Source organism: Tursiops truncatus, chromosome 14 (genome assembly GCF_011762595.2).
Source record: "Tursiops truncatus isolate mTurTru1 chromosome 14, mTurTru1.mat.Y, whole genome shotgun sequence".
Taxonomy (NCBI): Eukaryota; Metazoa; Chordata; class Mammalia; order Artiodactyla; family Delphinidae; genus Tursiops; species Tursiops truncatus.
This window is the reverse complement of record NC_047047.1, coordinates 58,705,823-58,727,557: the sequence shown is the minus strand read 5'-3', so window position 1 is coordinate 58,727,557 and position 21,735 is coordinate 58,705,823. Positions and strand designations below refer to the sequence as shown.

The 21,735-nt window shown below is 38.7% G+C and overlaps 1 protein-coding gene across 5 annotated transcripts in view; it reads left to right on the top strand.

Annotated features, from left to right (window-relative positions):
• The first annotated feature begins 2,010 nt into the window (after window positions 1-2,010).
• Window positions 2,011-21,735, top strand: part of RMDN2 (regulator of microtubule dynamics 2) — an 81,272-nt gene continuing 61,547 nt past the window's right edge. For 2 of the 5 annotated variants that reach the window (XM_073791443.1, XM_073791442.1), the window contains exons 1-2: window positions 2,013-2,573; window positions 8,674-9,141. In XM_073791443.1, coding sequence (XP_073647544.1) covers window positions 8,690-9,141 — 452 coding nt within the window. In that variant the 5' untranslated portion in view covers window positions 2,013-2,573; window positions 8,674-8,689. Of the gene's footprint in view, window positions 2,574-2,655; window positions 3,113-8,673; window positions 9,142-21,735 lie in introns of those variants that run through there. The other 3 variants (XM_073791440.1, XM_019942538.3, XM_073791441.1) reach the window with 3 other exon arrangements.

The following is a 21,735-nucleotide window of genomic DNA, read 5'->3' as shown; positions in this document are numbered from 1 at the left end:
AACTCCTTATCCTTCTGCAGAGTTTTGGCGGGGCCTGGAGGACTTCTTCTTTGGGAGAGAAGGAGAATGTGAGGAGTAGCTGCTCAAGGGATGCAGATTAAACTCGATGAATTGTTTTTTGACACGTGGCAAAGAGTAGGGTATTCCAGACACAGAGAGCAGTCTAAACACAGAGACCGGGGAAACGTGTGATTTATGGAAAGAAAATAAGGTAGTTTGCCTATAGGTGAAGTGAAGGATTGATATCTGGTGAAAATGGTAGAGAAAAGCTGGAAAAGTAGGTGGGGACAAATTGTGAAGTGCCTGTACACCAGAGGTGTCAGCTGACTGTAATGCTGTGCTAGTTGTGATGAATACAAGTGTCTTCGTTAGGGCTGCTATAAAAAATTACCATAGAATGGCTGGCTTGAATAGCAAACATTTATTTCTCATGGTTCTGGAGGCAGGAAATCAGAGATCATAGTGCCAGAAGGGTTGGATTCTGATGAGGGTCCTCTTCTGGGTTGCAGACAGATGGCTTCTCATTGTATCCTCACATGGTAGAAAAAGAAAGAGCTCTGGTCTCTTCTTATAAGGGCATTCGTCCCATTCTAGAGGGCTCCAGCCTCATAACCTAATTATTTCCCAAAGGTCTCACCTCTAAATACCATTACGTTGGGGATTAGGGCTTAAATATAATGAATTTTGGAGGAACACAAACATTCAGTCCATGAAAAACAGCATCTCTGAGATTCCTAGTGATTTTTTTTCCCCCTTCAGACATTCCTTTGAGACCACATTCCTAGTAGAGATAGGTAGAATAATTCCTTCTTTTTTATGTCATCCCTACAACAGCGCCTGGCGAATATAGCTTGTCTCTTTACTTTTTAGTTTTAACTTTACCAAAGATCAGTGGCCACCGCTCTGTGAGTTTCTACCTCACAGATAATTTTTACTGATCAAGAAACAGAATCAAGGGGAACAGGTGTTAGTTACATAGGCATACTGAAAGAGTCCAGCTATTCTACCCCACTCCCTGAACTTGAAGAACACGTCTGTACCAGCTGACATCTTTCTTTTGGAGCAGAGGGTTGGTAAAGCCCTGTTCTCAGCCCACACTCCACATTTTTATTGCAGACCTCTTCTGTGCTGTGTGCTGAGGATGCAGCCGTGAACAACTCAGTGGACTCCTTCTGGACAAGCTTAAATCTCAAGGTGCTTCAAGCTTCTTTTAAGTGTTATTGAAGAGACAGTAAAGTTTCTTTTGGAAAGAAATCTCATTAAAAGAGATCACCCTGCTAGACAGGTTTATATTATGTTGTATTTTTTAAATAAAGCAAACATTAGCATTATATTGTAATATCTTTGTAAACCATAACAAAGTGTGAATGAAAGTGGTTCTTAGGAGTGCTTTATAGTTTCAAATCTTAGAGGCTAAGTATTAGTCTGCTGCCTTCCAAAATATAACTTAGTTTTAATAAAATGATGTGGCTAGACTTACTTACTCTTCAATGCAGCTTGCTTAAAGCTCAGAAAACGTTTTATGGTCTTCAAGATCCTGTAGAATCTCCATTAGTAAATAGTTTTGTATGGATTGTGAAATTAGCTTCTGATTCTTTAGAGGAGTTCTTTTGCTTGTTTTGTTTTTTGATAAATAGGAATGCATCCGTTTTTAATTCCATTCAGCACATTGGTAGGGAATTTAGTACTCAAGACTGTTTACTGCAAGCCTAAATTTAAAGCTCAAAGTGAGGACAATACAGAAGGGAGTGAATGTGCAGTTTTTAAGAGTTCATTTGGCAGAATTTTATTTTCATTATACAAACCACAGAAAGCGAAGCTGGGTAAAATCTCGAATGTTGGGCACCTGAGAAGATAGTGGTTTTCGCCTAAAGGCAACTCTGAATGGTGGTGGGGTTGAGGGGAGGACGGAGAGGCTGGGGATTTAGCTCACTAAAAGAGAAACTGAGTTAAAGTGAACTTAGGATAACTTGATTAGTAATTGATGCAAGACGTCCACGTTTGACCCTGTCGTACGGAGGGTTCAAGGTTGTGTATAGAAAGGGGCACAGAAGAAGGGTGAAACTAGGGCAGGGGGGTGGGTTTGGGGCGGGAAAGAACCGAAGGGAGGTGGGTTTCGGGAGCGGCAGTGATGGGAGAAAGCGCGCTGGAGGCAGGAAGCGCGCGCCGAGCCTCCCGCCGGGCCGGGCGCGCTGGCCCTGAGCCAGGGCGCGGTGGTCGAGGCGGGGAGACGAGCTTTGAGAGAGTCCGCACCCGGGCAGCAAAGTCCGGTACTGGCCGAGGCGCCCGGCGGAGCGCACTTGTCTCCGTTTGTAAAAGGTGCTCGGGGAGCCCGCCCCGGTGAGTTGACCGCCCGGCGAGAAGAGGCGGGAACCGCGGGGCGAGCGGCGCGGGCTCCTCCCCCGGCGCCTCGGCTATTTGGGTCAGGACGAGGCGGCCGCGGCGCCGGACCTCTGGACCCGCGGGCTCCGGGACTACTGTCCGCCCGCCGCTTCGCTCCCAGCCACCCCGTCGGCAGGTCCCCGGTGTCCGACAGCAGAGAGGCCGGCGCGGCGAGAACTCGCGCTGCGCAGGTGGGCAGTGGGCATCTCGGCTGTCCGGGGTGGGATGCGGCCGAGGATCGAGGCGGCACTTCCGGCGGCGGCCACCGCACTTCCGGGTCGTGCGGGCGTCCTCTAGGCGTCCGCAAGCCTGGGGGGCATCCTCCTCAGGGCGGTAGAGAGGGCTTGCAGCAGTTTACCCTGGCGCAGCCCTCGCCCAGCCGGTGCCTGGGAAGTTTCAACCCCGGAGGTCGCCAGTATTTACGCGCGGGCGCCCGGCGTGGGGTGCGTGAGGAGCGGGCAGCGTACTGCCTCGGCCTGTCGGGTCCCTGCAAACGCCGATGAGTTTCTGCCGGAGACACTTGCTCGCTTCTCACCTGGGCTCCCTGGGTCTTTCTTACCTTTGAAACTTCAGCAAACGTTTTTGTTTTGATCAGATTCTCCACCTATTTTACACAAAATGAAGGCTAGATTTTCAGTGGGACAAACATTTGCAAATAAGCCAAACATCAGGGAGCCCTAAATGAAAAAGAAATTATAAAATAGGAAAAAAAATGAAAACCGAAAGAAATGTGAGTATTAGAATTCACTTAGAAAGTATCAAGTTATCCAGGTCGCTGTGGAGAATCTAATCGCTAATTCAAGGTCTCAGAGCAATTCCCTTGGGAAACTTAAAACTCAGGGTCGTTTATAGTCCATATTGTGCCTTTACCCTTGCAAAAATTTTCATCCATCTTCCGAGTTTATCAGAGTTCTATATTTTATGTATTTCCTCCTACGAATCTGCTGATGAATTAAGTGAATATATATGCTAAATATTGCTGAAAGCATTGTAAGTAACTTGGTAAAGCATAATTTCCATTTCTAAACATTAATTTTAATTAAAACTAGAACATGAAAATTAAATGTTTTCTGAAGTTAATGTTTTATGACGGGTTCTACAAAGGAATTTTAATGCAGAAATTTCAGTAGAGTCAACATTTTGATGATTTACTATTTCAGCAAAATTCTTAATTCTCATCTCTGCAAACAACCTTTAATTATGTATTACCCATTAATTTTAGATGCCAATAATTTATAATAAAATGTCTATTATTTTACATTATTATTAGCACCTTACAAATTGAAATGTGACAGGAATAATACTTAGTATCTGATTATCTAGTCTCTCTCTCTATATATATTTTAAACCAAGAATCAATCTTTCTTTCTTCCTTCCTTCCTTCTCTCTCTCCCTCCCTCTCTCTCTCCTTCTTTCTTTCTTTCTTTATGCCATGGGATCTTACTTCCCTGACCAGGGATTGACTAGGGCTCCAACAGTGAAAGCACTGAGTCGTAACTACTGGACCACTAGGGAATTCCCTAGTCAATATATTTTTAAATTACTGTGTTTTTATACTAAAGTGCACGTGTCTACTACTAATGTGATAATTAAATGTATTAAAGTTATGTAAATGATGTAATATAACCTTTGAAATTACACTGCAGGCAAGCAGGTGTTCTGATTTTTAATGAGTGGCATTTTGCAAATTATTGGCTTAGAAGCACATTCATTTTATACTGATCTAAAACTCAAACATAGCTTGAGCTATTATTCTCTAATTGTGATTATTTAAAACAAATACCTGCTCCATTGATTTTAGTTTTTTTCCCAGTTGATTTTCTCAGTTCTGAAGTCATATTTCAATATGGTAGTTCTATTTTTAGCTATTTAAGGAACCTCCATACTGTACTCCATAGTGGCTGTATCAATTTACATTCCCACCAACAGTGTAGGAGGGTTCCCTTTTCTCCATACCCTCTCCAGCATTTATTGTTTGTAGATTTTTTGATGATGACCATTCTGACCGGTGTGAGGTGATACCTCATTGTGGTTTCGATTTGCATTTCTCTAATGATTAATGATGTTGAGCAGCTTTTCATGTGCCTGTTGGCCATCTGTATGTCTTCTTTGGAGAAATGTCTGCTTAGGTCTTCTGCCCATTTTTGGATTGGGTTGTTTGTTTTTTTAATATTGAGCTGTATGAGCTGTTTGTATATTTTGGAGCTTAATCCTTTGTCAGTGGCTTCGTTTGCAAATATTTTCTCCCATTCTGGAGGTTGTCTTTTCGTCTTTTTTATGGTTTCCTTTGCTGTGACAACTGTGGCTCTTTATTATAACACTGCTTTATAAACTTAGGACCCTTACAACAGTATGTTCTCTATCCCTTCCCAGCCTTTGAGCTATTGTTGTCCTACTTTCTTACTTCTACATATGATAAAAATCTCATGATATGTTATTGTCATTTTTGCTGTAATAAGCAAATATTTTATGAATAAATCTTAAAATGAGAAAAATGACTTATATTTTGCCACATGTTTGCCACTACTGGTGCTCTTCATCCTTTGTATAGATCCAAGTTTCTATGTGTTATTATTTTCCTTCTACCTGAAGAACCTCTGTTAGCATTTCTTGTAGTGAAGGGCTGCTGGTAATGGATTCTCTCAACTTCTCTTTGTTTAAAAAATTCATTATTTTACCCTCATTTTTGAAAAGTATTTTACTGGGTGTAGAAATGCAAGTTGACAGTTTCTTTCGGCACTTTAAAGAGGTCACTCTGTTGTTTTCTTGCTTGAATAGTTTCTGAGGTGATGCCTTGGAGACAGTGTCTGCTGTAATCTTATCTTTTTTTCTCTGTACATAATATGTCTTTTTTTCCCATCACTGGCTGCTTTTCACATTTCTTTATCACTGGTTTTCGGCATTTTAATAATGTTTTGCCATGGTTTGGTTTTCTTAATTTATTCTTCTTGGATTATGTTGACCTTCTTGGATCTCTGGGTTTATAGATTTTGTCCACCTTGGAATTTTTTTGGCCATTTTTCCTTCAAATTTTTTTGTTACTCCTCTTTTTCTTCCCTTTAATTATATATGTTTTAGACTGCTTGATATTACCCTATAGGCTCTACTTGGTTTTCTGTTTGTTTGTTTTTTAGTCTTTTTTTTAAATCTGTGTGCTTCGTTTTGGATGCTGTCTTAGTCCATTTGGACTGCTATAACAAATTCTGTAGACTGGGTGGCTTATATAAAACAGAAATTTATTTCTCATCATTCTGGAGACTAAGAAATCCAAGATCAAGGCACTGGCAGATTCACTGTTTTGTGGGGGCCTGCTTCCTGGTTCACAGCTGGTACCTTCTTGCTGTAACTTTATGTCGTGGAAGAAACAAGGGATCTCTCTGGGGTCTCTTTATAAGGGCCCTAATCCTATTTATGAGGGCTCTGCCTCCTAAAGGGACTCCATCCAATACTATCACCTTGGGGATTAGGATTTCAACATATGAATTTGGGGGGACACAAATATTTAGTCTACAGCAGATGGTTTCTATTGTTATGTCTTTGGGTTTGCTGATATATTTTTTTTCCTGTAGTGTTTCTCTGCTGTTAATCTCATTTAGTAAAATTTTATTTCAGTTATTTTATTTTTTATCTTTAGAGGTTCTATATGGTTCTGCTTAATGCCTTCTATAACTTTCCTCATCATGTTTATGTTTTCCTTTAGCATATTTTAATATTTATATTAAATAATGAACGTAATATCTGTAATAGTTGTTTTAAAACCCTTATCTGCTAATTATATCACCTCTGTCATTTTCCTGCATTTTTACATGTCTAGTAATTTTTGATTAGATGGTCAACATTGTGATTTTATGTTGTTGAGTTCTGGATTTTTTCTATTCCTGTAAAGAGTGTTGGACTTTCTACTGAAGGCAGTTAAATTACTTGTGAATCAGTTTGATCCTTTGAAGGCTCTTTTTTTTTGCGGTACGCAGGCCTCTCACTGTTGTGGCCTCTCCTGTTGCGGAGCACAGGCTCCAGACACACAGGCTCTGCGGCCATGGCTCACGGGCCCAGCCGCTCCGTGGCATGTGGGATCTTCCCGGACTGGGGCACGAACCTGTGTCCCCTGCATCGGCAGGCGGACTCTCAACCACTGCGCCACCAGGGAAGCCCTGAAGGCTCATTTTTAATCTATTTTAGAGCAGGTCTAAATAGCCTTAACTCTAGTGTTAATTTAGCTGCATTAGCAAGCCATTAGCCTTCTGAAGCCTCTACTGAAAGTCTCAAGTAACTCATACACACTGTACACTCTGGATGGTAAACACTTGAACACTTACCAGTCCTGTGTAATCTTTAGGAATAGTTCAGCGTACAGCTTCCTGGTAATTGTTCTTTCCCTTGAAATTGTTTTTTGCCTGGCTCAGTGGGGTTTCACTCTATGCATGTGCAGATTGGTATTCAATTAAAGGTGCAAGGAGAGGGACTTCCCTGGTGGTCCAGTGGCTAAGACTCCGCATTCCCAATGCAGGGGGCCCAGGTTCAATCCCTGGTCAGGGAACTAGATCCCACATGCATGCCACAACTAAGAGTTTGCATGTCACAACTAAAGATTCCATAGGCTGCAACTAAAAGGACACCACATGCCGCAACTAATGATCCTACATGCCACAACTAAAGATCCTGCATGCCACAACCAAGATCCCACGTGCTGCAACTAAGACCTGGCACAGCTGAAATAAATAAATAAAAATTTTTAAAAATTAAAAAAAAAAAAGACTCAAGAATAGCCCTATGCGTATTTCTGGAACTCTTTCTCTGCATAACTCCCTCATCTTCAGTACTAAGTGGGCACAAATTCTGGGTGCTTCAGTTTCTCTGAACTCTGATCTCTTTTCAACTCAGTGAGATTACCAGGCTCTGTTTGGTTTTCCCTTCCCTGTGCCATAGTCCAGAAATTGCCTCCAACTGGAAACCTGGGGAGATCATAGTACTTTCCTCTTTGTTTCCCTTTTATCAGGGATTAAGGGTGGCAATGCTATAATAATTTGCTCCTCGAGAAAGTGTCAGGAAAAACAAACCGAAATATTTGCAAATTTAATTTCGTAACAGACAGTTTACCATTATTTGTATCATTTCTCCCAAGTTGCAAACAAAATTTAATACAGGTGTTTACCTATTTATAAAATAGGGGAAATTGATGGGAAAACAATTTTGGAAACTTCAAAGTCTGTATAAAAGCCTTATTATATTTTACTCTCATTACGGAAGTTTATCCTTGTATTTATATACTCATTGCCATTTTAAAGTCTCAGAAGGAAAGGGGGATTTATATTATTGTTTTCCTTTAGTGGCCTTCTTTAAGAACAGTGATAAGCAATAAAACTAGTGAAGAGTGGATGAAGTAAAGAAAGATTATGGTGCATTTTGTCAAAGTAGCTAAGTTTATATGCAACAAGTTTATGTTTATATGGAAGTTTATAAGTTTATATGGAAGCTTAGGCCCGTGTAGCCCAAAGCTTGGGTCTTTGATGCAAAATTGTGAAAGTTCAGAAGGAGAAAGGAGTCAAAGAAATTACTTTTTTGTTACTTTAAAAATAAGTGAACATTTGAAAGAAAATAAAAACATTAAGACCTCAGACAGAAATAGAAATGTAAGAAGCAGAAGAATTCCAGGTCAGAAGAAAGGAGGTAAAGCCTGCACATACATTAGCATCTCTGCTTTCCATGTTGAATAAAAGAGATGAGGTGGTTACACACTTGCCACAACTCTTTATATATTTTATATCTCAAAGCCCATTTTAAAATGTTTATCACTCTAAATTGGAGTACAAAATGTTAACTAGATGCCAAGGAAGAGCTTTTTCTTGGACTTTCCTTAAAGATTAGATAAAACCCAGATATTAGCACACTAGTTAATTTTATACAAATAAAAGATTCAGACACAGTTAAGCATAATTTGAATTCTTAAATAGTTTTTTCAGAAATTTATAATGATGCTTTTACCTCTATCATACCCTTTAAAAATATATAGTAAAGAGTAAATTTCAGATCAGAAGTAGAATACAAATTCTGAATTACAGTTGATACTTTACACTGGTTGTCAGTAATATCCATACAGGTAGTATTTCTATTCAGCCACATACATTATAGAGGCAATTACTCATAGTTTATTTTAGTTTGTGATTTATCAAGTGTTATTAAATTTTTTTGTGATGAGGTAGACTTGGTTTTTGTTGATTGAAAAAGCCCTAATATTTTTGTCTTGGGAAAGACAGAAACAATGTTCATTTACATTTATACTTTTAATTTTAGAAACAAAAACCAGGAAATGCCTCGTTCCACAAACAAAGAAATGATACTTGGCATCATGGTGGGAACTACTGGAATCAGCTTGCTGCTTCTGTGGTACCACAAGGTTCGTAAGCCAAGGACAGCAATGGATTTACCTAAATTTCTTTCTCTGGGTAATTCACTTGATTTGATGCCTTTGCAAGATGAAATGCCTAATGGCCAAGGAACAACAGCGATCTTTCAAGGAAGGCAACTTCAGATATTGGAGAAGTTAAATGAATTACTGACAAATATGGAAGAACTCAAAGAGGAAATCAGAGTTCTTAAAGAAGCCATTCCAAAGCTGGAGGAATACATCCAAGGCGAACTTGGAGGGAAGATAACTGTTCACAAGATAAGTCCTCAGCACAGAGCTAGAAAAAGAAGGCTTGTCACAGTTCAAAGTTCAGCAACAAGTAATAGTTCAGAGGAAGCGGAAAGTGAAGGAGGGTAAGATTCTTTAAGATGTTTCCCATGTTGAATTGATTATTTATTGCATTATTGCTATTACTTAGGTACTTTCATTATACATTCCCAGTCATATATTCTGTTACTGAGAAGGCATAAAAAGGAGTGATTCTTTTGTCTTATGTTACAATTAAAACCTTATTCCATAGAGGTCAGTATTTTAGTTTAGACCTCAATGACAAAAAGAATGTAACTTACTCTAGTGCTAGGTGGCATCACATGAGTATTGAGGAAGACAGTGATTGTTTGCCAAAATGTGTAACCTGTTTTTGTATGTGGCCACTGTGTGACCCCTTGCATAAGGACTGTCCAAAAAGTACTGTCTAATAAAACTTTCTGTGATGATGGAAATGGTCTAAATCTGTACTGCCCAATATGGTAGCCAGTAGCCACATGTGGCTATTAAGCACTTGAAATGTAGCTAGTGAAACTGAGGAACTGAATTTTTAATCTCATTTCATTGTAACTAATTTAAAATTAGCCGCATGGGACTAATGGCTGCTGAATTGGGCAGTGCAGACCTAAATGTACAAGTGACTCAGTTTCATCCTTGCATGGGTAATTCATTGAATTCTACAATCAAGAACATAAATAATGTTCTTTTAGGGGAAAAACAAATGATTTATGAAAAAAGGAATTGTGCCTGACTAGTGTTTCTAAGGAGTAAAATAGGCAAGTAAATAAAGGTGCACCAGTGAATGTAGCATAGCCTGAAATTCTTTAAGACAGAGACCCTGTGTTTTCGTCATCGTATTCCTAACACCTATTATTGTGCCTCCCACTGAGTAGATGCCAGTAACTATTTCTTGAATTAATGAGTGATCTGCTAAATAACTATAGAATCAGAAGAAGGAGAGGGGATCTGGAAAGAGGAAACAAAGTGTAGGGATTTAAGGGTGATTTCATAGATAAAGAAGTGTAAATGGTTGATGAGGTCTTTGAGATCAATGCTAGGACTGGAATTACTTAGCATCTTTATATAGAACTGGAGAAATAACTTATGAAAAATCTTTCAGAGAGAGAAGAGCCACAAATGCTAGATCTAGATAACAAGAAGGTCTTAAAAATTTGTGTTCCTGAACAACAGGAAAAGTTGTAGACTGGTTTTGAAATAGGCAATGAAATGGTTTTTGTTTGTTTGTTTTAATTTTTATTTATTTATTTTTGGCTGCGTTTGGTCTTCGTTGCCTGACACAGGCTTTCTCTAGTTGTGGTGAGCGGGGGCTGCTCTTCGTTGCGGTGCGTGGGCTTCTTATTGCGGTGGCTTCTCTTGTTGTGGAGCACGGGCTCTAGGTGCATGGGCTTCAGTAGTTGTGGCATGCGGGCTCAATAGTTGTGGCTCACAGGCTCTAGAGCATAGGCTCAGTAGTCGTGGCGCATGGGCTTAGTTGCTCCATGGCATGTGGAATCTTCCTGGACCAGGGCTCGAACCCATGTCCCCTGCATTGGCAGGCAGATTCTTAACCACTGCACCACCAGGGAAGTCCAGGCAATGAAATGTTTAAAAGGAATCTAAAATAGTTCTAAATAATTTAGAACTGTAACTCAGAAAAGACACTTGTTAATTATTATGGGTATAGAGAAGAGCAGCTTAGGACTCTGATAATGATAAAAATCCAACCATAACATTGCGCATCATTGAGAGTTACTGAAGACAAACCGATGGTTATCTTACCTTATGTAGATCTGTGGTGTTTCCTCACCAGGAGTCCTATGTGTAGTTTTGGCAATCACACCTTAGAAGGGACATAGTGGAACTAAAGACTAGCCAGAGAAGATCTGCTAGACTGAGGGAAGAGATGGCAGCCCTGATGCAGGAGTTTAGGCCAAAAGGATCAATGGCCCTTAATCTTAAAAGACCCTGGTTAAGCTGAGCACAGGCTTGCTCAAGAAATTCTAGTATTCTAGAAAGACAGGCAACCTTTGATAAGATTAGGATAAGTTTAGGACAAATGAAAAGAAGATAATTATGGGACTTAATTAATTTCAAGTAATGGTGTAGACATAAATTTTTTTATGTGGGTTCAAGAGGGATTTGTGAAATCTATGAATAGTAGTCACATACCGCTAAAAACAACTAGACATATCAAAACTTTAAGGTTGATATCAAGTAAGACATCCCCTTCTCTTGCTTGATCGTGGGTGCCTTTGTTAGCAAGAGTACGAGAGTAGATGTACTAGAGCCCTAATAATGGACTAGACAATAATGGACAATGAATGGCATTGAAAGCAGAGGGAGAGTTGAATGGAAAAAGAAGATGTGGTACATATATACAATGGAATATTGCTCAGCCATTAAAAAGAATGATACCATTTGCAGTAACATGGATGGACCTGGAGATTATCATGCTAAGCAAAGTAAGTCAGAAAGAGAAAGACAAATATATATGATATCGGTTACATGTGGAATCTAAAAAATAATGATATGAATGAACTTATTTACAAAACAGAAACAGACTCACAGACTTAGAGAACAAATTTATGGTTACCGGGGGGAAGGGATGGATTGGGAGTTTGGGACTGACATGTATACACTGCTATATTTAAAATAGGTAACCAACAAGGGCCTACTGTATAGCACAGGGAACTTTGCTCAATACTCTGTAATAACCTAAATGGGAAAAGAATTTGAAAAAGAACAGATACATGTATATGTATAACTGAATCACTCTGCTGTACACCTGAAACTAACATAACATTGTTAATCAACTATAATCCAGAATAAGATAAAAATTTAAAAATAAATAGAGGGAGAGAAACTGTTTCCCCCTTAGCTCTACTTTAGAAAAATAAACAAAAGCAAAGAAATGAAAACAATTTGTTTCTTTTTCTGTTTTGAAAGGAATAAGATACAGAAAGATCTAACACATCTTTCTAAATAAACACCTAGAAACAAACTTATTAAATAAGTAAACATTTTTTTTTGAAAGTAAGGTTTTATAAAATATATTTGTTTCAGTTTTAGATTGCATGTCCTCTTATAACCTTCTTGGGACAGAAACAACTGGTCATGGTGAGATACAGTCATAATCCCATTACCACATTTAAGATGGGTTGTAGCCTTGATACATAGTGTCCTTGATAGCAAAATTAAAACAGCAAATGACAATTACATGTTCCATATGTAAATTTTATGCTTTGCAAGAGGCACCTAGAGATTTTGACTTCTTTTAGTAAAATAGATGTCAATCACAATTGGCTGATATTATTAGTTTTACACACGAAAAGAAAAACATCTAATTATATTCTTCGTTGTTGATTAAAACTTGAGTGGGTAGATCAGTAGAATGCATTTTCTGTAAACATTATTAGAATCTTCTGCATGCCTCTCTTTGTATCATCGTGGACTTACGGATTTATGCCTTATTTCGTCTCAGCTAATTTCATTTAATTAGTTGTGGAGGTGATGATGACTAAAGGCTCAAAATCTCATGACCCTGGCAGGCTCATCAGTGGGCCTGCCAGGGTTCTTTTCCCTTCTTAGAACTAGCGTGAACATCTTGGAAGGCATCTTTGCTTCTTGGTAATACTGTTTCAACTGATTTTGGTTTGGACCCCTGCTCCAAGACTTGGAATCAGCTACCGTCCTGGCAGCATTGGTTCATTTCTGTGAGAAATAGTACTAGATACCAAAATCGGGAGTGTAGGGTAGTACTGTTTTTAGGCAGGATGATACCAGAGGCTGTTTTGGCCCCTTTAGGGACAGGATAAAGAAAAATCATTTAAAAAAAAAAAAAAATATATATATATATATATATATATATATATATTTTTTTTTGCGGTAAACGGGCCTCTCACTGTTGTGGCCTCTCCCGTTGCGTAGCACAGGCTCCGGACGCGCAGGCTCAGCGGCCATGGCTCACGGGCCCAGCCGCTCCGCGGCATGTGGGATCTTCCCGGACCAGGGCACGAACCCGTGTGCCCTGCATCGGCAGGCGGACTCTCAACCACTGCGCCACCAGGGAAGCCCTAAAATATTTTTTAAGTCATTAGTTCACATTGATGTTTTCAGTTTACATTTAAGTCTTTCCCTATTTCTGAAAACTTTTTAGTTCATTTTCTTTTTTAAGCTGCCCAATTTTCTTTCTTCTGTCAACCTTTTAGCTATATTGCTCTATCAAACCATGGGTTTAAAAGTGTTATTTATATCACAATGGTATATAAAGCTTCAGAAGCCTCCCTTTCAGAAGTTAAATCTTATTCCAGTTTTGGTTAAAATATTACCCCATAATAAAATTCATTGTTCTTCCATTTCATGTGGGCTTTAAGAGAATACATGAGTTTGAAAATTAGATAATTCTGTTAGGTGAGCAAGGTTGTATAGCACCTTATGGGCCTTCTTGATTTTTTTCTTGACTTGGTATTTTCATTTTAGTATTAAGTTCACATGATAACCTTCAGGTAGTATCAACAGACACATTGCTGATTATTTGAAAAGAAAATAAAAAGAAACCCCAGAAATCTACCCACAAAGAGCACCAGCACAATAAAAGCCATAATACCTAGTACCTTAGATGCTATTACTTTATAAATAATAGAAGATGGTCATGAAAGCAAAACCACAGACAGATACACGTTTTTGAGGTTTTATTTAAAACTTCTTAGACTTTAATTTTCATGAGCCAAAATATAGACTTTGCTTTTTGTTCATTTACATTTTTATTTTTACCACTATCTACTTCCTCCAAGTCAGGTTTAGCGTTGAACTTCAATTTTTCAAGGCCTTGAGAGAAAGACAAATTCAGATATTCAGGATATGGTGATTCTGTATCCCTTCATGTTGTAAAAGTAAAAATTTGCAAAAAAATTTTTTTTGTTTCAGATTTTTTTTTTTAATGAAATGCTACACATACAATTGAGATCCTCTTGTACTCATTTCAGAGGTAGCCATTATCTTGAAGTTGGTGTGCAATCTTCCTTTGAAAGTTTTAATGCACTCCTACATACACTTGTTTACACAAACAATGAATAAATGGTCTTTGGTTTTAAAATTTTACATAAATGGCATTGTAGGGTACATAACACTTTGTAATTTGCTTATGCATCAACTTTTTAAGGAAATTTTTCCATATTGATATACGTAAACTTATTTCACTCTTTTCAGTTGCTATGTTGCATTCCATTGTATGAATAATATGCCTTAATTTAGTTCCCTCTTGGGGGGGTGGGTGGTGGTGATGGGATGAATTGGGAGATTAGGATTGACGTATATACACTAATATGTATAAAATAGATAACTAATAAGAACCTGCTGTATAAAAAAATAAAATAAAATTCAAAAAAAATTTAGTTCCCTATTGATGGATGTTTAGGTCACCATTTTTTTGCTTTTATAAACAATGCTTTATTGAACACCTTTCTTCATAATTCCTTATGTACATGTGGAATAATTTGAAAGTATATACTTAGAAGTGGAATTGCTGAGTTATAGACCTAAATACACTGTTATTTTCTATTACTTAATTATCCTTCAGAGTATACCAATTTACAATCCTATAAACAGTGTATGAGAATTCTTATTTTTCCATACAAATTCTTATATTATCAGACTTTTTAGTTTTAGCCAAACTGATGGCGATGATGTGGTAAGTAATCATTATTTCAGTTTACATTTCCCTGAGCATTAGTAAGATTGGGCAGCTTTTCATAGTTTATTTGCCATTTAGCTCTTTTCTTCTATGAATTTCTTTAAAAAAAATAATAGTAAAGGAAGGGAAGCACTAACAGTTGCAGTCCCTTTTATTCATTTGATGAGAGTGTCTTCTCTGTGGTAGGTACTGTATAGACTCTCGAAATACAGCAGGGCATAAGATAAAGGCTCACAAGTAAAACAGAGTTTTAACAAAATGTGACACAATGTTAAAGAGGGATACTCTCAGTCTATTTCAACCAGAGCCCCAAAGGCCAAGAACAAACAATAAGTGCGGGGTACTCTTGCATCCTAGAGCCAGATGCTAAACGCTCCTGTTTCAAGCTGGGGTGAGGGCTGGGGGGTGGGGGGGCCCTTGAGCATAGTTTTAGGCTACAGAGAGGAAGCCAATATAGAGAGTGAGTAAAAATACCAGAGAGGAATTAAGTCAGAAATGAAGACAAAGGGGAAATGAAGGAAATAACCCATGAAACAAGGTGTGGCCTGACCCTGTTAGCAGCAGTACAGCTTAGGTATTGAGCTAACATGTTGAGGAAAGAGAACAGTATCACTTGTAGACTCCAGGGAAATTTTATTAACCTCAAGATAGTATTTTGGTAAAAATGGGAACTGACAATATAAAATCTCTAAAACTCCCACTCCAAGTAAGATAGTTCTAGATTAGGAAAAAATGTTACATAGCTTAAGCCATATTCTACATTACATTATTATATAACATTACACTATTCCTGGTTAGTGCTTCTATTACTATAACATTTATATATATATATAATAGCCAGTGGGTTATTAAGAAAGACAGGTAGAACAAGCTTGCAAAATCATTCATTTCTAAAATAAATATTTATTGATCACTGACTACGAGCTACACTCTTGTAGGTGGTGCAGTGGCAACAAACAAGTCCTTGCACCTGTCAAACTTACATTCTCTTGGCTTTTGCCTCCAATTTGGAGACATTTGTCTATAGAAGCCTCACCTAGTGATCTTGCTTCTTGCGCTTTGTTCACAACTTGAAGCGCACTATGTTCATTCCTCCTACTAGTGAGTCCACAGGTGAATCTGGGTGCCCCTGATTCTTGGGACCAACGATAAAACTTAGATCTTTAAGTGTCCTCTCCAATGCCCCGGACCAATAGATACAATGCATTAAATATTACAGTAATTCTATGTGTCATATAATGGAAAGAAAAAGATCCTAGTTCTGTGCACAGATATTACAGAAGAAAATGAAAGTCAACTCCATCAAAAATTTGTTCCAGATCCTGTTCTAAATGTTTTATATTCATTATCTCCTTTAATCCATACAATAACTCTCTAAGGAAGATGATACTGTTATCCTCATTCTAGAGATAAGTCTGGGAAAGATTAGATAATTCCTTGGTAAAGGGCAGAGTCTATACACCGTGCTACACTGCCTCTTTTCTTCCTCATCCCCAGTTAAGAAAGTGCAAGGTGTCAGAGTGCTCTAAAAACATTATCCTAGGAGATAAAGGGAGGGGGGATAAGGCCAATATGTGTGTGAAGTGCCGGCAGAACTCAGACTTTACCTCCCAAGGTGCCTGGCTACCGAAGTACCATAACAGTCACCTCAGTTCCATTTGAGTGCCCTTGAAGACCTAACCTAACCTAAGGAGGAGTGTGTGGGGTCAGACATACTGTATGTCACTGATTATAAGATGAACCTTCTTTCACATTTTAACATTTCCTAAGTCAAGATGTATCTTACCACCAATTAATAGATCATATCACTGTGTCGTAGTTTAATTGGCAACATTTTTTCCTTTCTTGCAGTCGATGGTGGTTTTGATTCTGTGAAATACAGGGTAGATACCTTTGTGGGTGTAAGGACCAGAAGCTGAAAGAGTTCCTGCCGTATCACCCTAGTTTTCTCAGGGAAGGACCATAGGTCATCTTCTAGAATGGAAGGGAAAGTACACTGAGGCATGTGACGAAGGAGATTGAGTTTTTTTTTTTTTGTTTTTTTTTTTTGCGATACGCGGGCATCTCACTGCTGTGGCCTCTCCCGCCACGGAGCGCAGGCTCAGCGGCCACGGCCCACGGGACCAGCCGCTCCGCGGCATGTGCGATCTTCCCGGACCAGGGCACGAACCCGCATCCCCTGCATCGGCAGGCGGACCCCCAACCACTGCGCCACCAGGGAAGCCCGGAGTTTGAGATTCTTGACTCCCCTCTTCCCCATACCACCATCCTCTCCCATCCTCTGTCAATTTCCAAGTCTTAGGGCTTTGGCCTTCTTAAGAGCCTGCACTGATGTGTTCACTGTGATGTCTGCAGTGCTTAGCACAGTGCCTGACACATCATAGATGATCGTTACATATTTATATTAATAAATGAATGAACACATGACCAAAGAAAGTACTGAAGAGACATTGTGGGGAGTGGAAGAGGACATTAACTAGGAACATGGGTAAGGATTACCCTGCAGACTGTTGCTCCAACTGAGGTTCAAGACTGTGTACCAGTTTGCACTGTAGTGTGCATCTTTTCACTAGTTCTTGGCCTTTCATATATAGAAGTGGAGGAGTCAGAGGGCTTAATCGATTCAAATTAGGAGATTTGCAGGGTGAGTGTGATAGAGAGGCAAAAGGCTAAGGATGTCTAGAGTATAGATAAGGAAATAAGTCTTCTAATGTTGCTGGAACACATCTGTGTTTATTTCTTGACCTAAAATGTGTATTTTGTTTTGCTTCTATTGTTTTAAAAACTACTTCCTGTTTGTTATTAGGTCAGTTCAAACCCTTGACTAGGTACTGTTTCTTTACTAGACTGTATTTAGTAACTACTGTCTAGTGAGTTAATTTTATTAACCTTTCTTTCAAAAGAAACTAATAGTGGATAAGGAAATTATAGAAATAACCTATGAAATTATTTGGTGATCTTCAAGCCATATTTTTTTCTACCTTTCAAATCACATAGATAATCATGCTATCTGAGTAACTACAAACAGTGAACCTATGTGGTTAGAGTTTAATATTGTAATGAAAGAAAATAATTAACCTGGTGGTAATTTAGTGATGAACATTATTGTTATTTTGCATAATTAGGTATATTTGGTAAATATACAAATAACTATCATTCATATCATGTAATAGATTGAATAATCTACATTCACTACACTCAGATCAGCTAAACATGTAACTGTACTTTATAACTGAATTCAGAGCAGCTCACTGTCGCTGATGTGGGAAAATCTGGCTGATGTGGGAAAATCTGAATGTGCCAATTCAAGTTAACTCTGTCAATTCTAGTTTAGAGCTAGTTATTTTGTGTTAAAGATTAAGTCACATTCAGGGTTTCCCCTTCTTCCTCCCTCTTACTTCTCCTCAAGTGTAAGCTAGGTCCCTAAAGGGTCTTAGCATCTAGGCACCAAGAAAGGAGGGACATTCAGTCCTGATAGCATTCACTGTCCTTGTCCTTATTGGACTCCAGCTCAGGTAGGAAGCTGCTGGGAGGTTCCTTTTAACTGTCACTTTAGGGTTTGTTTATTACCAAGATGATCTAGATCAGAGCTGCTCAAAGTGTGGTCTGTGGGCCAGCAGCATCCATATCCCACCTAGTCTGGGAGCTTGATGGAAATTTGCATTCTCAAGACCAGCCCCGGACCTAGTGAATCCGAATCTCTGGGATTCCGCATTGTGCCCAGGAATCTGTATTTTTAAATGCTCTCCTGGTGACTCTGATGTACCCTGAAGTTTGAGAAGCTTTGTTCTAGAAGATTTTCTAACTTTCAGCTGAGATATCATGACAGGATTATAATTTTAATACTAGCAATTATAGTTATAGATAAATAAGAGGTCCCTGAGGCATAGTGAGGAATACAATGATGAGGTATTAGTCTTGATGGGAATAGAGCAGCTGAGGTTAAAAAAGGAAGAGGTTTAGGTAACCATAGGACATGGTGAATGCAGAAGGTACCTGGGAACATGGAATTGATAGAAAAAAGAGAATTGGGAAGGGATTGAAGGAGAAGCGTGTTTTAAATGCTTACTGTTATGACAGTTTACTAACTTCTTTTGGGCTGTATCTAATTAAGGTTCTCTTAAAAATAAGCAATGAGGGGGTGATTTTAGGATTAGAGATTTAGATAAGTACTCTATCCAGAAAAATATTACAAAACCTTTAAATATTACTCATGCTAGTATGCAATTTCTTTTCCTTTCCAACGTCTGTGCAGATCTGGACCTTCTTCCCCACCCCTCAGACATGCACACCTAAACACTTTTTTTTAATTGATAATTGTAGATTTATTCAGTGGGGTGAGGAGGGGAGTGATCTGACCTCGTTCATTACCTCCTTTGGGCAGAAGTGTTTGTCAGCATTGAGATATTGTCATAACTTCATCATTTCCTTTGGGATAGCTCAGTGGGCAAGTGCTTCTTTTAGAGGCCTTTAGTGGGAATGTTAAACAACAAACTGGTCTACTTTTGGAAAGAGAAGTTTTTAATAGAAACTTTATAAGCATTATATAATCCATTGTTTCAGTTGCAAAAGATGTCCTTTTGGAAAAGGTACTCACAGATCTTAATGTGACTTAGGAACAATAGACAATAATCTCACAAGAAAGGGAAGCAAATAATAGATTGCTATAATGAGAGACAGTCCTCCTTGGGCTTCCTATTCACTTACACATCTTGCTAGGTATGCCAAGAATCAAGAATGTAAGGCCCTGACCACCCTTTTTTTCCCCTAATTTTAAAAAAACCCGAGACTTTACTTTTTTAGAGCAGTTTTAAGTTCACAGCAAAATTTAGGGGTTGATACAGAGATTTCCCATACAATCCCTACCCTCACACATGTATAGCCTCCCCCATTATCAACAGCTCCAGCCAGAGTGGTACATGTGTTACAGCTGATGAACATACATTGATACATACATCATAATCACCCAAAGTCCATTATTTACATTATGGTTCACTCTCGGTGTTGTACATTCTGTGGGTTTGGACAAATGTATAATGACATGTATCCACTATTACAGTATAATACAGAGTATTTTCACTGCCCTAAAAATCCTCTGTGCTCTGCCTATTCACCCCTCTCTCCCCCCAAGCCCCTGGCAACCTCTGATCTTTATACTGTCTCCACTGTTTTGCCTTTTCTAGAATGTCATACAGTTGGAATCATACAGTATGTAGCCTGTATTGGCTTCTTTTACTTAGTAATGTGCATTTAAGTTTCCTCTGTATCTCTTCATGGCTTAATAGCGCATTTCATTTTAGTGCTGAATAATATTCCATTGTCTGGATATACCACAATTTATTTATCCATTCACCTACTAAAGGACACCTTGGTTGCTTCCAAGTTATGGCAATGATGAAGACAGCTGCTCTAACCATCCATGTACAGGTTTTTGAGTGGACATGAGTTTTCATCTCATTTAGGGAAATACCAGAGCACTTGATTGCTGGATTGTATGGTTAAGAGTATGTTTAGTTATGTAAAAAGCCTCCAAACTGTCTTCCAAAGTGACTGAACCATTTTGCATCCCCACAAGCAATGAACGAGAGTTCCTGTTGCTCCACATCCTCCCCAGTGTTTGGTGTTGTCGGTATTCTGGATTTTGACCATTCTAATAGGTGTGTAGTGGTATCTCTCGTTGTTTTAGTTTACATTTCTCTAATGACATATGATGTGAAGGATCTTTTCATATGCTTATTTTCCATCTGCGTATCTTCTTTGGTGAGGTATCTGTTAAGGTCTTTGGCTCATTTTTAAATGAGATTGTTCATTTTCTTATGGTTGAGTTTTAAGAGTTCTTTGTATATTTTGGATAACCGTCCTTTTTCAGATGTGTATTTTGCAAATACTTTCAGTCTGTAGCTTCTCATTTTCTTGACATTATCTTTCACAGAGCAGAAGCTTATCAATTATTTCTTTCATGGATCATGCCTTTGGTATTGTATTTAAAAAGTCATTGCCATACCCAAATTTATCTAGATTTTCTCCTATGTTATCTTCTAGGAGCTTCATAGTTTTACATTTTATATTTAGGTCTGTGACCCAATTTGAGTTAATTTTTGTGAAGGGGGTAAGGTCTGTGTAGCCACTCTTTATCCAGGCCATTTCTCTGGTTTGTGGTGAGAAGCCTTGAGGAATGAGGTAATGTTCCCCTTCTGGACCAACAGCAGATTTGGTTACTGCTTGCTATAAAAGCGGGGGATTCCCTAAGCTCAGTGTTGCTTTCTTTGAAATGCAGCTCACTGCGAATGTAAGAGTGTCTGGGCCCTATGCATTGCCCTTGTGGGTCCTGAGGTCAAGGAGAACCAACATAAAAAAGCTGGTGATCACATTGCTTAATTTGCTGTGAGTAATAAAGTCCTCGGTCTCTTACACAAAAATCGTGTGTCTTCTGCCAGCAACCATGAAACAGGAACAGATTAATTCATTAGCTTGTATGTTGGGTAAAATCAAATTACAAACTGACAATTGTATGGTGAGAATTAGAGAGCTTTTAGCCTCTGAAGGGGGATTTGTTCAAGGGTTTCCCAAAGAAGGTTGTTAGAAAGGGAACAAAAACAGGGAGTTGTAGTAGGGTGTATAGGATATTGAGAAGTTAAAATGTATATATTTGAGGGTATGTTTTATGTCATAGGTGGCTATACACATATACCTCTTATATAGACAGTTCTCCAAGTTGTTTTGGAAAAGGAGAAGGCAATATTCCTTTTCTAATAGCTCTGTTAATCTTGTCTTAAAATGGGTTTAAGTTGTTTCAAGGGGTTATAAACAGTGGCACAGCAGATCTCCATAATCTGTGCAAGTGACCCATGTAATCAGATGGCACGCTTTACTGCCAAGGTAAATTTAGCTTGTTTCATTTGGGGGGCAGTGACATTTGCTATTTAGGCTTTCTTTCTTTCTTTTTTTTTTTTTTTTCTTTTTAATATATCTTCAGACCAAAGTCTGT